This window comes from Cebus imitator, unplaced genomic scaffold (genome assembly GCF_001604975.1).
Source record: "Cebus imitator isolate Cc_AM_T3 unplaced genomic scaffold, Cebus_imitator-1.0 Scaffold65, whole genome shotgun sequence".
NCBI lineage: Eukaryota > Metazoa > Chordata > Mammalia > Primates > Cebidae > Cebus > Cebus imitator.
Window position 1 is genome coordinate 4,784,517 of NW_016107380.1, and position 18,503 is coordinate 4,803,019.

General features: G+C 41.0%; 1 protein-coding gene across 1 annotated transcript in view; it reads right to left on the reverse strand.

Annotated features, from left to right (window-relative positions):
• Positions 1–1,631: 1,631 nt before the first annotated feature.
• ECT2L (epithelial cell transforming 2 like) overlaps positions 1,632–18,503 on the reverse strand; it is a 99,776-nt gene continuing 82,904 nt past the window's right edge. Inside the window, 5 exon segments of the mRNA XM_037739208.1 lie at positions 1,632–1,884; positions 12,915–13,003; positions 15,029–15,094; positions 16,383–16,539; positions 16,647–16,720. Coding sequence (XP_037595136.1) covers positions 1,656–1,884; positions 12,915–13,003; positions 15,029–15,094; positions 16,383–16,539; positions 16,647–16,720 — 615 coding nt within the window. The 3' untranslated portion in view covers positions 1,632–1,655.

The window sequence follows — 18,503 nt, forward strand, 5'->3', positions numbered from 1 at the left end:
TTTTAAGGTGTGGTTTCACCGTGATGGTCATTCTGGTCTTGAACTCCTGACCTCAGGTGATCCACCCACCTCGGCCTCCCAAAGTGCTAGGATTACAGGTGTGAGCCACCGCACCCGGCCAAGAAAAAATTTTAATAATCACCATCTTTAAGAATTTTTTAAAACCTAAAAAGAAATACATATCCAGTGTAGAATATAACTTCCTAAAATTACTGAATAATTCAAATACGATGTAAAATAATGTCTTTATCTTACAGTTATTGTAATAGCAATTATTTTAAAAACTAAAGGATAGATGATACGATGATAGAATATTGTTTAATTACTTGTCTCAACTACTCCAGAAAGAACTGAAATCAGTAACAGTCTTTACTGATAGTTATTATAAATCAAGATGCTAAGAGCTAGACTAGACAACCTCAGTATGAGAGCCAGTGACAGAATCAAGCCGAATACCTAGTTGAATGCCCACTGTGTATTAGATTACATAACACTATTTTGACATAGCTCATAGCTGATTGTCATGGTGGGAGGGGTACTGAAGGAGACATGTTTCCTACACTAACCATACCCAATGATTATAGGTAACTAAGCCTTTTTAACCTGAGTTTGTATTCTAGGTGATGATTTTTTCTCAGGTTCAGATTTAGAATGGGGCTGAAGCCATTGGGAAATAGCCCTTTTATTTAGTTTGGTACTTCTCTAAGGTATTGGGTTCCAGCTTTAACCTTAAGACATGAGAAAGAGATGTTACATTCAGATTGTCTTGCCTAAGAAATATAGGGCTAAGATATAGAAACTTTTAAACTTGGGAAGTAAAGTATAGGAAAATAACTATAAATATGTACAATAGGCTTTAAGTAGAAAATCGTTTTCATGACAAATGATATTTCTATTGGAATTACTGTGAGTGAAATGTTTACCAAGCATCCTTTGCGTATCTGTTGATTCGTTTATTTAACAACTCCCAGGTTAGATGCAAACTTAAGGAAAAAAAGGAATGTGTCAAATATGTAATAATCACTTAATCCTAGTAGAATGGGAAAGTAATAAAAATTTAAAATATGCTTTAAGACTGTAGCATCTTCAGACAGTATAGAATAGTGGTTAAGAGCTCCAGATCTTCAAAGAACTCACAGTCACGTGGAGCCTTGCTTCCCTTTGTGATTTTTGAAAGCTGTTTTCCTGCCGGGGCGCGAGGGCTCACTCCTATAATCCCAGCACTTTGGGAGGCTGAGACAGGCAGATCACCTGAGGTTGGGAGTTCGATACCAGCCTGACCAACATGGAAAAACCCCATCTCTACTAAAAATACAAAATTAGGTGGGCATGGTGGCACATGCCTGTAATCCCAGCTACTCGGGAGGCTGAGGCAGGAGAATCACTTTAACCCTGGAGATGGAAGTTGCAGTGAACCAAGATTGTGCCATTGCACTCCAGCCTGAGCAACAAGAACAGAACTCTATTTCCAAAAAAAAAAGGTGGGGGGGCTGTTTTCCTAAGGTGCAAGTCTGAATGCCAGAACCCCTGTCTTTAACCATTTCAGAGGTAGATGAAAATTTACATTGCTTAATGCAATTCTGATATTGGGGGAATTATTTGCATCCTGGTAAATTATAATTCCAGTTCTTTTTCTACTTTTCTATTAATGAGCTTTACATTATGTAGCTTTTTGAAGGTATCTGTCTCTTGGAAGGAAAAGAATACATACACTTGGAATCTGGAATATTTTCTATGAGTAACCTATGAAGGGCCACTGATGCAATGAACTGGTAGGTTGTTTTTGAAGTCCTCTCAAATGGAGTATGAGATGTGCCCCGACTAGAAATGAGCAGTGCATCATTGAAGAGAAAAAGGCTGAGATCGCGGATGTGTTCATAGAGCCTGTGTTAAAATGGAAAAGGTGCAGTTTTAATATATACATAGGTGCTTTGTTACATAGTTAATCATCTTGAAATTGATGGTCAAGGCTTTTACCTCACTACTGACATTTTGAATGGCTGGTTAAAGTTCTCAGTATAGTATTCCTTCTGATGTGATTCGCCCCTCCTGTGTCTCTGAGGTCAGTACTATGGGCCATCAGGGCTCCTGGTGGAGTACTTTGAGTTTGTCCATGGAACAAGTATTTCATAATCCATGTGGGAAAAGTGAACACTGACTTTCCCTTCTTTATGAAATGATTTACTTTATATCTGTGCTCTTAAATTTTTTTTTTTTTTAAGATGGGGTTTCTCCATGATGGCCAGGCTGGTCTTGAACTCCTGAACTCAGGTGATCCACCCACCTCGGCCTCCCAAAGCGCTAGGATTACAGGCGTGAGCCACCGATGTGCTGTTAAATTTTTGTCAGTGTTAGTATTTTGAAGTATTTGGGCAATCTGAAGGAATTAAGTATTTGTTTTGTTCCCCCCCCCCTTTTATTTTTAATAGCCAGAGTCTCACTCTTGTCACCCAAGCTGGACTGCAGTGGTGCGATCTTAGCTCACTGCATCCTCCGCCTCCCTCAAGCAATTCTGCCTCAGCCTCCTGAGTAGCTGGGATTACAGGCACATACCACCACACCCGGCTGATTTTTGTATTTTTAGTAGAGATGAGGTTTCACCATGTTGGCCAGGCTGGTCTCAAACTCCGGACCTTTTGTTTCACCTTTAAGGATAGCAAGACTGGGCGCAGTGGCTCACTGTAATTCTAGCACTTTGGGAGGCTGAGGCAGGCGGATTTCAAGGTCAGGAGTTCTGAGACTAGCCTGGCCAACATAGTGAAACCCCATCTCTACTAAAAATACAAAAATTAGCCAGGCATGCTGGTGCATAACTGTAATCCCAGCTACTTGGGAGGCTGAGGCAAGAGAATCACTTGAAACGGGAGGCAGAGGTTGCAGTGAGTTGAGTCCGCACCACTACACTCCAGCCTGGGCGACAGATTGAGACTCCATGCTCCCCGCCCCCCCCCCCCCCCCGCAGAAAAAGGGATAACAAGTTGAAGTAGAGAGAGAAAGATAAGAACTGATGGGGCATTTAGATACTATGTAGAAGTAAATATAAAAATTTTTACTTTTGATTAAAAAGTAACTAGTAGATAACCCAATACAGTTCATCAGTTTGGAAGGTAAAAATTAAACAGTTCTTTGTTTTCACTGAAGTTGCTACCATGGTCAACTGTAGGCCTTATTTATGAAGGGGCAAAATTTGGTTTCCTCAACCTCCCATCTGTTATCCTCTTTGCTTTTCTGTCATTGGAGCCTGATTGCTGTGTTTAGCAGGGCTCACTGTACTCTAGTATGGGTTATCTGTCCTGTAGGAGTGTTCCTCTTAGCTCTTCCCAAAGGAATCTACAGTCGGTTAGCAGAATGTGCATTGGAGAAAATGTTCCTAGGCTTCTCAAGGATACTAGACTTTGATCCAGAATTGATTCATTTTAGGGACCCCAGATGCCACTGTGATCCACCAGGCTAGGTGATAAAACAGTTTTGACTCAGGTCAACTCGCAGTGGACCTGATGGCCTGCTATTATCCATGAACTGAAACTTTTTTTTTTTAGACAGCTTCACTCATTGCCCAAGCTGGAGTGGGGTGCTTTTCACATTTACTGATATCTTGCAAGGAATATTGTGCTAGATCAAGTCAGTAGGTTCTTCTGAGAATAAAGGAGTGAATAGAACTAAGGATGAGAAAGAGAGGAAGCAAGAAAGGCAGGAGGTATGTGATGGGCAGTATATGGTGGGTGGCCATTTTGAATAGGCAAAAGAATTCTACCATGATCTTGCTTTTTTGGGGGAAGGGGGTGCAAAATATATGTGTGTGTGTGTATATATATATATATTTTTTTTATTTTATTTTTTACCTTACCCATAATAATTATTTCTCCTATCATAAAAGTTTAGAAACTGGGCTGGGCACGGTGGCTCATGCCTGTAATCCCAGCACTTTGGGAGGCCGAGGTGGGTAGATCACATGGTCAGGAGATCAAGAACATCTTGGCCAACATGGTGAAACCCTGTCTCTACTAAAAATACAAAAATTAGGTTGGGGACACATGCCTGTAGTCCCAGCTATTCTGGAGGCTGAGGCCGGAGAATTGCTTGAACCTGGGAGGCGGAGGTTACAGTGAGCTGAGATTGCACCACTGCTCTCCAGCCTGGGCGAAAAGAGCGAAACTATCTCCAAAAAAAAAAAAAAGTTTAGATAACTTTAAATCTGTAATAGAACTTTGCTGTATCCGAATTATCAGGGAATATGCCAACAGAGTGGTTTGAAAAAGTAGCATTTAAAAAGGTACTTGCTTTGGAAAATTGATGTTCAGTTTTTTCCTTTGGAAGGGACAACACCGATATTAGAGGTAAATGACAGAGAATTCCAGTTTTGTGACCCACTTGGACCTGGTAGATGGTTGGCCCAGGAAAGGATGGAGCAGCCACACTAACTGGAGCTTAGAATTGAGTCTTTTTTAATCTGAGGACATGAGTAAGGGAAAGAAACACACAAAGAGGTTGTTATTTCAATCTCTTTCTGAGAGGGCTATTTTGTATATGATTTTTATCTGGAAAAAAACTTTTCAAAAGCCATTTACTAAATTAAGCCCCTCAAGATCTCCAACCATTTTTATCCACAGACAAAACACCAGAAACTCTAAAAATTTAGTGGTTCCTCTAGGTAGGCAAAAGCAAATACAGTCATCCTTTGATATCCGTGGGGAATGCATTCCAGGACCTCTTGAAAATACCAAAATCTGAGGGTGCTTGGTATTTGCATATAACCTGCATATTGTCTCTAGATTACTTATGGTGTCTAATACTACATAAATACTTATACTATATTGGGGTTTTGGTTTTTTAATTGTATTTGTTTCCTTTTAATGTTTTCCATCCTCAGTTGAACCCATCGGTGCGGAGCCTGCAGATATGGCTGTAATTTCACCTTTAGCATTGACATAATGGAGCAGCTGAAGTGGCCCCTACTAGTGTTTCAGAAATCTGCCTCTGCTCACACTCAGAACCAACTCCAGTGGTGGGTTTTCTTCTGAACTTGAATAGAGCTTCTTTGCCTATTTACAAATAGGTTCAGTGATTCCACAAAATGGAACACAGCTACTATAATGTAAATTCTTAACTCCATTCTAGAAGTGTTTTGTTATTGTTATTAAACTACTGTATTAGCCAGCCCAAGAGACACAGAAAGGCAGGAAGTACCCAATTTATATAAATATATAAAACTTTAAAAGAAAGTTTTAGGCTGGACATGGTGGCTCACACCTGTAATTCCAGCATTTTGGGAGGCCAAGGCAGGCAGATCATGAGGTCAGGAGTTCGAGACTAGTCTGGCCAAAATGGTGAAACTCCATCTCTATTAAAAATACAAAACTGAGCCGGGTGTGGTGGCACGTGCCTGTAGTCCCAGCTACTTGGGAGGCTTAGGCAGGAGAATCACTTGAACCCAGGAGGTGGAGGTTGCAGTGAGTGGAGATCACACCATTGCACTCCAGCCTGGGCAACAAGAGTGAAACTCTGTCTCAAAAAAAAATATTACAGTACGTGGACAACAGCAGGTCATCAGCTCCGCTGTGAGTTGACCTGAGTCAAAACTGTTTTATCACCTAGCCTGGTGGATCACAGTGGCATCTGGAGTCCCCAAAATGTGTCAATTCTGGACCAAAATCTAGTATCCCTGAGAAACCTGGGTACATGTTCTCCAATGCTAAATCACTGTAGATCCCTTTGGGGAGAGCTAAGAGGAAAGTTTACAGTGTGTCTTTTTAGCAGTATAATAGGGTATTTCCCCAAGGAAAATTAGTCTGGGAAGTTGATGGCTCTATTTGATGATCAAGGCCAGGCCTATATTTACCAATCCTGAAGGCACCACTTTCATACCTTTGGCAAGACTCCACTGGAAGAAAAAAAGCATGCTTAAAAGTCAGCAAGTTTTGGCCACGTGCAGTGTCTCACTCCTGTAATCCCAGCACTTTGGGAGACCGAGTTGGAAGTATCATCTTGGCCCAGGAGTTCAAGACCAGCCGGGACAGCATGGCAAGACCCCATTTCATTAAGAAAAAAAATTATCAGTTTAAAATCACAGACATAAAAATCAGTGTTTATGAAAAAACAATAATACAGAAGTTCCAAGATACATAATATATTATAAAAAGCTTAAAATGCTTGAAATAGTGGCCCATGTCCCCAGAGGAACAAATTGCCCTCTGAATTTCCCAGCTCTTAACATGATTGTATGACTTCATCTCTATTTTAAATTTTTTTCATTTAGAATGCAAACACTCGTTCTTTCTGTGTCATAGTTCTTGTTTGTTATTTGTGGCCAGGTGCAAAGGCTCATGCATGGCCAAGATGGGTGGAAGCCAGGAGTTTGAGATGAGCCTGGCCAACATGGTGAAATACCATCTCTACTAAAAATACAAAAAAGTTAGCTGGGCGTGGTGGCACATCCCTGTACTGCCAGCTATTTTGTAATGCTGAGGCACAAGAATCGCTTGAACCCGGGAGGCAGAGGTTGCAGTGAGCCGAGATCACACCACTGCACTCCAGCTGGGTGACAGAGCAAGACTCTGTTTCAGAAAAAGAAAAGATACTTGTTTAGTAACTGTTAACTATGTTAGTGAGATTATTATGAGGAAGGCTTGGTTCACCTTTCTGCCTTCTGGTCTAATCACAAGAAACACCACTGCCTGTACACTGAGATACTTGGTTCTAAATTCCAGACCAGCACTTATTCTGACTTTAGGCAATTTACGTAAGCCAGATTCTCCACCCATAACGTGGTTCCTGTCCTAACTGCCTTATCAGGTAATTGTAATTAAATTTATCAAATGAGAGAAGTTAACATTTATGGTAAAGAGTAAAGCCTTATATAAGTTGGTACTGTATGTATAAATACAAGCAGAGTATGTTTAAGTAAAAATTCCTGGTAGAAATCATGGGGATGGCATTCCTTGGGTTTTATGTGATTTTCTAAAATGACAGAAAACAAGGTTGCAGGCTAAGTATTGTGTGATAGCTTTTGGAATATGAGCCTGTTTGCATTTACCTAATTTCAAAAAAAATTTTTTTCACCCCATAGATATAGGGTCTTTTTTTTTTTTTGAGATGGAGTTTCACTCTTGTTACCCAGGCCGGAGTGCAATGGCGCGATCTCGGATCATCGCAACCTCCGCCTCCTGGGTTCAGGCAATTCTCCTGCCTCAACCTCCTCAGTAGTTGGGATTACAGGCACGCGCCACCATGCCCAGCTAATGTTTTGTATTTTTAGTAGAGACAGGGTTTCACCATGTTGACCAGGATGGTCTCGATCTGTTGACCTCATGATCCACCCACCTCGGCCTCCCAAAGTGCTGGGATTACAGGCTTGAGCCACCGCGCCCGGCCGGTATAGGGTCTTACTATGTTGCCTAGGTTGGTCTAGAACTCCTGGCCTCAAGTGGTCCTCCCACCTCGGCCTCCCACCTCAGCCTCCCGAAGTGCTGGGATTACAGGAACAAGCCACCACACCCAGCCAATTAATTTGAAATTATATTTAAATTTATTAGCAAATAATATAAATGTAATCACTGAGACAGTGTTGTTGACCTAAAGGAAGAAGCTGAGGCAAAATCAATATAAGGAGAGTTTAGTTGGGCCAAGCTTGGGGACTGCAACCCTGGAGCATAAATTTCAGTTACCAGGAATATACCCTCCAATAAGTAGCATTTACAAGTGGATTTTTAAAGAAGAGGCAGTTCTGGAGTTTATCAAGATTTTACAGTAAAATAGCACAAGCTGTTGATTGACTATAATTGTTCTTTGTCCACAAATTCCAGGAATGTGAAGATAATGGATGAGGCAGCCTAGGAACAGTTGCCCCCAGGCAGGCATGGCTGGGAGGTGTGACTGAAGTCCTGTACTCTTGTCTCTCTGGGCCTCTCATAGCTCAGAGCAGCGCCTACTTAAAATATAAAGGTACCTCACAATCAGAGTGTAAAATAATTTTGGGTTATCCTAAATCTTCAAAGTACTCTCATTTTTTGTCCAAATACTGAAGACAGAAGTCTAATTTCTAATAACTAGACCTCCAGCTTCCAGTCCACATGTAAAGAGCTTAGAAGTTGTAGGCTGGGTGCTATGGCTCACACCTGTAATCCCAGCACTTTGGGATGCCTAGGCGAGTGGATCACGAGGTCAAGAGATCAAGACCATCCTGGCCAACATGGTGAAACCCTGTCTCTACTAAAAAAACAAAAATTAGCTGGGTGTGGTGGTGGGCACCGGTAGTCCCAGCTACTCAGGAGGTTGAAGCAGGAGAATCGCTTGAACCCTGGAGGCAGAAGTTGCAGCGATTCGAGATTGTGCCACTGTACTCCAGCCTGGTGACAGAGCAAGACTTTGCCTCAAAAAAACAAAAAATAAATAAAAATGAAAAAACACACACAAAAAACTTGGAAGTTGTCAGTCCTGTCCTCACAACAACAACTAAAAGGAGCTAAAGAACTCAGAATCCATCACAGAATTGAAGTGGCAGGGTAAACTGTCATCCCAAAAGCTGGAATGATAGGCTGCTACAAAGAATCAAAGCTTATCAGAAACAGGAATTGCCTGCATGGAGTAGGGATACTTTAAGGGTATTGGATTAGTTGCTAGAGATAGAATGTGGACTAGCTTTAGAATTTAATACCTTTGGGCTTGCACCCTGGTATGAGTTTTGCCTCTAGGAGCCCACTAGATTCTTGCAATGAAGACCTGATTTAAAAAATATGTGTGTGTGTGTGTGTGTGTGTGTGTGTGTGTGTGTGTGTGTGTGTGTATCCTTATTCTGGCCAGGCATGGTGGCTCACACCTGTAATCCCAGCACTTTGGGAGGCCAAGGCAGGTGGATTATTTGAGGTCAGCAGTTCGAGATCAGCCTGGCCAACATGGTGAAACCCCATCTCTACTGAAATTTTAAAAATTAGCCAGCATAGTGGTGTGTGCCTGTAATCCCAGCTACCCAAAAGCCTGAGGCAGAATTGCAGGAACCCAGGAGGCGGAGGCTGCAGTGAGCTGAGATCACACTACTACACTCCAGCCTGGGTGACAGAGGCTCCTTCCAAAAAAAATTATCAGGGGTGCTAAGAAGCAAAATACACAGACTGAAGAGACAGGGCAAGCATCAAAACCAGACTCAGATATGGTAGAGGTTTCGGAATTATTCAGACCAGAAACTTAAGGGCTTTAATGGAAAAAGTGGACAACATACAAGAACAGATAGGTAATGTAAGAATAGAGACCAAAACTCTTAAGAAAGAAAAGATAATACCAGAAATAAATATAACAGAAATGAATGCCTTTGGTAGGCTCATTAATATACTGGACACAGCTGAGGAAAGAATCAGTGCGCTTGAAGATATGTCAGTAGAAACTTCCCAAGCTGAAAATCAGAGAGAAAAAAGACCAGGGACAAAGTAGGGGTAACGGGCAGGGACCACCAGGGAAAGGAACAGAATATCTAAATAGGGACAGTTACAAAAGGCAAATCATATGCATAATGGGAATACCAGATGAAGAAGAAAGAGAAGAAATATTTGGAGTAATAATGGCGGGAGATTTTACAAAATAATTGACAGGAAACCATAGGTCCAGGAAGCTCAAAGAACACTAAGCAGGATAAATACTTCCCCCCACCCCCAAAAAGAAAAAAACTATACCTAGGCATAATACATTCAGATGTAGAAAATAAAAGACAAAGAGAAAATCTTTGTCATTTCAGATAATAAAAAAACAAAAACCCACCTTACAACAAAAAGTCATACTCTACAAAATAAACAGGCTTAATCTGAGCCAAATATGAGTGACCAGGGCCTGAGTCACAGTCTCAAGAAGTCCTGAGAAAATGTGCCCAAGGTGGTTAGGTTACAGCTTGATTTTATACATTTTAGGGAGACAGAAGTTATAGGCAAACATCAATTAATACATGTAAGGTATACATTCATTCGTTCCAGAAAGATGGGACAACTTGAAGTAAGGGCTTTCAGGTCATGGGCAGATTCAAAAGCTTTTTTGATTAGTAATGGGTTGAAAAAGTTGTAATCTAGGCCGGGCACGGTGGCTCACGCCTGTAATCCTAACTTTGCGAGGCCGAGGTGGGTGGATCACCTGAGGTCAGGAGTTCAAGACCAGCCTGGCCATCATGGTGAAACCCCATCTTTTAAAGAAAAAAAAAAAATTATAATCTAAAGGTCTGGAATCAGTGTTGAAAGGAGTGTCTGGCTTTAGATAAGGGATTGTGGAGACTAACGCTCTTATGTAGATGAAGGCTCCAGGTAGCAGGCTTCAGGGAGAATAGATGGTAAATGTCTCCTGTCAGACCTTAATAGATACCGTACTCTTAGTTGAATCTCTCCTGGATCAGAAAAAGACCTGGAAAGGGGAGATTCTCTACAGAATGGAGATTTTCTCCAAAAGAGATGACTTTTCAGGGCCATTTCAAAATAAGTCAGAGAAATATATTTTGAGGTAAAATACTCTGATTTATTTCAGGGTCTGTTATCTGTCATGTGATACTGTACTAGAGTTGGGTTGGAATTTGGTATCTTATTTCTACAGGGAGTTCATTTTATCAGTCTTAAGATCTCTGTTTTAATGTTAATATTGGTCAGTTGTAGCCAGGTGTGGTGGCTGATGCCTGTAATCCAAGCACTTTGGAGGCCAAGGTGGGCGGATCACCTGAGGTCGAGAGTTCAAGACCAGCCTGACCAATATGGTGAAACCCCGTCTTTGAAAAAAAAAAAAAATATATATATATATATATATATATATATATATATATATATAGATCAGGTGTGCCTGAATTCTTTTTTTTTTTTCCCCAGGCGGGGGAGCGGGGGAAGGACGCAGGGATGGGAGCTCCTGAATTCTTAAGGGTGGAGAATATAATGAGGCATGTCCAATCCCCACTTCCTGTCATGGACCAAACTAGTTTTTCAGGTTTACTTTGGAATTCTCTTGGCCGAAAGAAGGAGTCCATTCAGTCGGTTGGGGGAGCTTAGAATTTTATGGTTGGTTTACATTACCTATAGAGGAACAAGGATAAAAATTATGCTGGACTTCTCTTCAGAAACCATGTAAGTAAAAAAAGAGTGGAATGAAATAAGCATGTTAAAAGAAAAAAGAACAGCAACCTAGAATTCTGTATCCAACCAAATTTCCTTCAAACATGAGGAATAGATTTTTTACACACAAAAAAATTGAGGGAATTTATTGCCAATAGACCTTAGTTAGAACATTAAGAAAGGTTAAAAGAAGTTCTGCAGAGAGAAGGAAAATGATAGAGAAAATCAAACTGACGTAAAGAAAGGAAGGGTGTTTGAGAAGGAATACACAAATGTAGAATAATCTAACAATCAAAAACTGGAAATCATAGAATGTCTTCTACCAAACCAGCGTGTTTAGAATTCAGTTTGGTAGCTAGTTTCTTTCCATCATTGTAGCTCTCTTCTATTGCTACTAACCAAAAAAACAAGATCAAGGAAAACAAAAATGTCATGACAATGAGAAAAGTGACACATTGTATGATTTGATTTTCATTTAAGATCTAGTCTAGGTGAAGATGGAGGTGAGGGGACTGATTTCTTCCACCTACCCTGCTATCCTGTGCCTTTGAGGCACACTTATTCAAATATTCATTGAAATAAATCAATTTTTACTACGTTGTTGGAGTTGAACAAATTAGTTAATTCCCCTCCCTTTGATTGCTGTTTGTTGAGTCACTCTGTCATTAATACTGAAAATCAAACTTATGTAAAGAAAGGAAGAATGTTTGAGAATAGAATTTTATTCTGTTAATTGTTTTGTTATTTATTTTATTTCTATTATTTTATTCATAGTTTGATGAACAGTTTTCTAAAGCAGAGATTATTAGCACACTGTGGCCCACCCCTGTTTTTGCAAATGAGGTTTAATTGGAACATAGTCATGTTTGTCATTTAGATCTTGTACTGTTTATGAATAGTGTATTGCTTGTTACGTGTTGTGTCATTGATATAGCTGCTTTTGTTTTACAATAGCAAAGTTGGGTAGTTGCCACAGGCATCATTTGGCCAGCAAAATCTGAAATATTTACTACGTGAACCTCTATAAAAAAGTTTGCCCATCCTTGTTCTAAAGCAGTAAAGGGGATACTAATTTATAAAAATCAGCATCTTTCCATCTTTTTTTCTTATGCTACTCTGAGCATTGTACAAACTAAATAGTGTAAGGTCATTTTAAAAACCGACCTCAATAACTGTCTGAGGATAATAAATTGGTCCTCTTTTTCTTACAGTTGAGCAGATCATTGGTGTTAAAATCCCACAACACTTGGAGCTTACCAAAGTAGAAAAGTGGCCAGGTGTGGTGGCTCATGCCTGTAATCACAGCACTTTGGGAGGCTGAGGCAGGTGGACCACTTGAGATCAGGTGTTTGAGACCAACCTGGCCAACATGGTGAAACCCTGTCTCTACTAAAAATACAAAAATTAGCTGGTGGTGGTGGCGAGTGCCTGTAATCCCACTACTTGGGAGGCTGAGGCAGGAGAATTGCTTGGAGGTGGAGGTTGCAGTGAGCCCAGATTGTAGCACAGCACTCCAGCCTGGGCAGCAGTGAGAAAGACACCATCTCAAAAGAAAAAAAAGTGACCAAGCTTCAGAATGCCTGCTTATGTGGAGTTTGTGGTTCTGGCAGGAACAATTTATTTCTCCCATTCTACCCAGCAGCTGGCTAGAACGTAAACATGTAAACATAGTGATAAAATACCCTACAGTATCCCCAAGGGAGTTGTTTGTAACTTTTCAGTACAATGCATAGATTTATCTCAAACCTACTGTGTCAGACATTGTACTAAATGCGGGGCTACAGGATGAGTAAGACAATCATTGCTTGTAAGGTGTTTACAGCCTTAGGATAGTTAACTGCTGTTTACCTTAAAGAGAAACTTATTTCTTCATCACAGCAGTGAAGTTGGGCTACATCTTGGACCCTAATCAGATATCTGTTTACTTCTGAGAGAGTCTATAAAATCAAAAACAAAATTGGAAGCACATATAAATTTATTTTAAACAAAAAAATCTCACTACTATGAATCATTTTATATCCCATAATATGCAAATGTAAACTAAAACACAGTTCAAGTATGAAGAAGTTAATGTTTTCACTGTTTATGAAACAGGTTTTCTTAGAATATTGACAAAGAAAACTATATTTAAGGGAAAATAATTTTTTTCAAAGTTTTAAAACTACTGAATTTATAGTTTTAGTTGTAAGTGCTTTCTTTTGTTGGTGGGCGGCAGTAAGTGCTTTCCTAATGTCAAAAACAAAGTTGGGTGTTGGGGGATAAGAAGGAAGCTATTGGCCAGGCGCGGTGGCTCACACCTGTAATCCCAGCATTTTGGGAGGCCGAGGCGGACAGATCACATGATCAAGAGATCAAGACCATCCTGGCCAACATGGTGAAACACCATCTCTACTAAACATACAAAAATTAGCCGGGCATGGTGGCACGCGCCTGTAGTCCCAGCTACTCGGGAGGCTGAGGCAGGAGAATTGCTTGAACCCGGGAGGCGGAGGTTGCAGTGAGCCAAGATCACAGATTACGCCACTGCACTCCAGCCTGGTAGCTGACAGCAGAACAAGACTCTGTCTCAAAAAAAAAAGAAGGGAGCTATTAAGAAAAAGAAGTGATCAGGCTTGGTGTCTCATGCCTTTAATCCCAGCACTTTGGGAGGCTGAAGCAGGTGGATCACCTGAGCTCAGGAGTTGGGGACCAGTCTGGCCAACATGGTGAAACCCTGTCTTTACTAAAAATACAAAAAAATTAGCCGGGTGTGGTGCTGCGCACCTGTAGTCCCAGCTACTTGGGAGGCTGAGGCAGGAGAATTGCTTGAACCCTGGAGGCGGAAGTTGCATTGAGTTGAGATCGTGCCACTGCACTCCAGCCTGGGCAACAGAGTGAGACTCCATCTCAAAAAGAAAAAAGAAAAGAAAAAGAAGTGAACAAATTGGTATGGAATAAGAAGTCAGGCCTTTATATTGATCTAGTCATGGGGATGATCTCTTGGTGTGAACAGTGATTCAGAGAGAGAGTTTTGTAGACTCTGAGAATTCCAAAAATTTGGATCTTTGCAATCCAATCAACCTCAATTATCTTTCCCTACAAAATGTGCAGGTCAAAATTATGACAAAACAACTTCATCTTGCTTCCCCAATTTGACCAAATAAAAATAACATTTCTAATCAACTGATACTTTAATTCAACATAACTCACACCCTGAGATCCTCCTATGTGCCAGACACAAGAAGGCAAGTAAATCATAGCTCACACATAATGAAGCTCCTAGTTTCATGAATAAAGGATTGCAGTAAAATGTAACAGGGTTATTCAGGATGCAAAATCCCTAGGAAGAAGCCACTCACAGATGGAAGTGCTGGGGGAAACTTTGCAAAGGAGATGATGATTGAACTAGATTTTTATAGAATGAATAGGAGTTTAGCCAGTGGAATAGGAAAGGCAATTTCAGAAAAGAAAGAGTATGTGTAAAGAACAGATGTGTGAGGAGAGGTTAACATTAGAGAATGATGAGTAGATCTGTGTGGTATGGTTATAAGGAAGTCGGAAACTGTAAGTGATAAGGGAGGGTGGGGCCAGATTATATTCTATAGGTTAACAGGTAGCTAACACAGGCCTTCCACAGCTTCTTCAGATACCATCAGTGTGCAGAATCCTGCACCAGGTACTATGTGCAGGGAGATAGAAAACAAGAAGAACACATGGCCCCTTTCCTCAAAGGGCATTGTGATCATAGTAATAAAGGAGCAAAGAATGCTGAAAAGTTATGGGATCCGGGCAAGCTCACTGTGCCTCTTTTTATGAAGCAACCTTGCAGATAAGAATGTGAAATGGAAGAGCATGGTAGTGCCTGGCATGTAGCAGGCATTCCACAAATGGTAGCTGCCTTGGGATCTGTAGGTCTTCTTTTGCCAATGACTGGAGGTTGTATTCATGAGCATGAGATACAGCAAGTTCCTAAGAATACATACAGGGCATCCCCAGACGATTCTCTGTATATCTGACAGATGATCCTTCAAATTGATGTTTTGCTTCATCTATGGGAAAAAAGTACTTTTAGGCAAACAAAAATGGTGACGTTTTTATTCATAAAAGAAATAGATTAAAATATTTTATGGCACTTGATATAGGGCTTGGTATTTTCACATGTTATAATAGAAAGTTTCAAATTTCTGGGCCAGGTGTGGTGGCTCACACCTGTAATCCCAGCACTTTGGGAGGCCAAGGTGGGTGGATAGCTTGAGCTCAAGGTTTCAAGACCAGCCTGGGCAACATGGTGAAAACCTGTCTCTACGAAAAAAAAAAAAGCCAAGCCTGGTGATGTGTGCCTGTGGTCCCAGCTACTCCAGGGGCTGAGATGGGAGGATTGTTTGTACCAGGGAGGCAGAGGTTGCAGTGAGCCGAGATCGTACCACTATACTCAAGCCTTGGTAACAGAGCCAGACCCTGTCTCAAAAAAAAAAAAATCCAGTTTTTTGTACCCAGTGTTTTAAAACAAAGGCAAGTGACAAAACTGTATGCAAAAAAGTATCTTCACGGAAAAAATGTGTTAGTAGTTTACATTCAGCCTGTTTACAGTATGCACAATAAAATATTTTCAGAATGATAGTACTGTACTCCAAACTACTTAATTACTTCCTCAGAGAATAATTATGACCATTGTACTCACTAAGGCAGGAAAGCTAATTAATGCTTTGAAAGTACTTTCAGAAACAAAGGGTTTTTTTTTTTTTTGCCTTTTAGTTATGTAAAAAAAAAATCAGTCCTAGTATTTCATTCTTCAAACTTACATAAAAATTTCATTGTAGGCTGGGCACGGTGGCTCATGCCTGTAATCGCAACACTTTGGGAGGCTGAGGTGGGTGGATCACAAGATTAGGAGATCAAGACCATCCTAGCCAACATGGTGAAACCACGTCTCTACTAAAAATACAAAAAAAATTAGCTGAGCGTGGTGGTGCATGCATGTAGTCTCAGCTACTTGGGAGGCAGAAGCAGGAGAATTGCTTGAACGCAGGATGCAGAGGTTGCAGTGAGCTGAGATTGCGCCACTGTACTCCAGCCTGGTGACAGAGCGAGACTCCATCTCAAAAAAAGAAAAAATTGTACGAAGATCTGAAAACATTGTCTCATGTTGCTTGGCTTAGAATAGATGCCCTTAGTGTTGGAAATCACTGAACACAACTATTGATTTAGCATTAAGAGAATGAAAGACTTCGAAGCAAAGAACACCACAAGAAGATAAGGTATCTAGGATCTCTGAGTGGGAGTATCACAGAAGCACTGTAACATTTTTAAGGACACAGATTCTTATCAGCAACAAACCTGATCTATATAATCTTTATATTTTTTGATTTGGTCAATTGCAGTGGTCAAGTCCCCCCGGTCAACATGCTCAGCAGGAGTATGAAGCCTGACAGCATAGAGAAGATTAAGGTATTCTTCAAATCTTCGTGATGGGTACAGCAGCAGCTCTGGCAGACTGTACAAGGCATAGAGAAGAGAACTCTGGTCTCTGAAGGCCCAAGAATACCCTGTCTGGGGGCAGGGGGATGGGGGGGACCTGCTCTGCTCTCCCTCAGAACATACCTCAGCATTTTGGTAGCAATGGTCTTATCATGCCTCTTCAGGAAAGTTCGGAAGGCTGGTATCATTTCTCTGCACTAAAAGGTGAGGATTATATTGTCAAAACTTTATGAGATAGTTGTAAAGTCCACTGTTCCACTGAGCAAGTATGATCTATGGAATGCCTGAAGCAAAAGGGCAACATCTATGTCTAACCAGTTAAACTATTAGTAGTGCCATTGGTGTCTTTCTAATAAGAATGTGTGTTAATTATGCATAGACCCGACCCTATCCATTGAACTTAATCAGCATAGACAAATAAGAATGTACTTTACAAACAGGTGGCCCTGGATTTGAATTAGAATACATTGAGTATATAACCTTGTCAAATTACTTAACTTTTCTGAGCCTCAGCTTTCTCATCTGTAACATGGATACCATCTCTAATGCTTGTGGTGTGGGGAAAAAAAAATCCTACCCATAAAGTGCCTGTCACACAATAAGTGTTATTTCAGTATAGTAGGATCTTAACTATTAATGGTATTTGCTTTTAATATTTCTGTTAATTATGTTTTCCATAGTAATGTTTATTATACAGGTGTTCCACTGTACTTAATATCTGTTTTGGTTTGTTTGTTTTTGAGACAGAGTCCTCACTCTGTCACCCAGGCTGGAGTGCAGTAGCGCGACCTCGGCTCACTGCAACCTCTGCCTCCCAGGTTTAAGTGATTATCCTGCCTCAGCCTCCCAAGTAGTTGGGATTACAGGTGCCCACCACCATGCCTGGCTAATTTTGTATTTTTAGTAGAGACAGGGTTTTGCCATGTTGGCCAGGCTGGTCTCGAACTCCTGACCTCAGGTGATCTGCCTGCTTCAGCCTCCCAAAGTGCTGGGATGGCAGTCGTGAGCCACCACCAAGCCCAGCCTTAATATCTATTTTATTTTACTTTTATTTTTATTTTCTTTGGTGCCATGACTCAGATACGCTTAATATCTATTTTAAAAGGTATTCATTTATCACGATTAGAAGACCTCTGAAGTTACCTTTTTTTCCCATGCCTAAAAGATGTCAACAATGCTAACTTCTAGAAATCAAATATTCACTGATATCATTCTCAGACTTTTGGCTAAGACCAAGTAAATATTCTTGGATTAGACCAAGTAAATATTCATGGATTTCAGTCATATTAATAGCTAACATTGGCTGGCATAGTGGATCACCTCCGTAATCCCAGCATTTTAGGAGGCAGAGTTAGATGGATTGCTTGAGCCCAGGAGTTTAAGACCAGCCTGGGCAACCTGGTAAAATCCCGTCTCTACAAAAAAATACAAAAAAATTAGCCAGGTGTAGTGGCACACACCTGTAGTCCTATCTACTTGGGAGGCTGAGATGGGAGGATAACCTAAGTCTGGGGAAGTCGAGGCTGCAGTGAGCTGTGATCACACCACTGCACTTCAGCCTAGGTGACAGAGGGAGACCCTGTCTCAAAAAAACCCCACAACTGAATAGCTAACATTTAAGTTAAGTACTTGTATGCACACACTGTGCTAGTGAAATAGGCATCATTATCTATAGCTATAAAAATTCAGGCACCAATTTGTCCCTGATACCATGTGATGCTTTGCTCCAATTCTTGTATTCGAAGTCGGTTGTAAGAAATTACCTTATTTAGCCGGGCGCGGTGGCTCAAGCCTGTAATCCCAGCACTTTGGGAGGCCGAGGCGGGTGGATCACAAGGTCAAGAGATCGAGACCATCCTGGTCAACATGGTGACCCCGTCTCTACTAAAACTACAAAAAATTAGCTGGGCATGGTGGCACGTGCCTGTAATCCCAGCTACATAGGAGGCTGAGGCAGGAGAATTGCCTGAACCCAGGAGG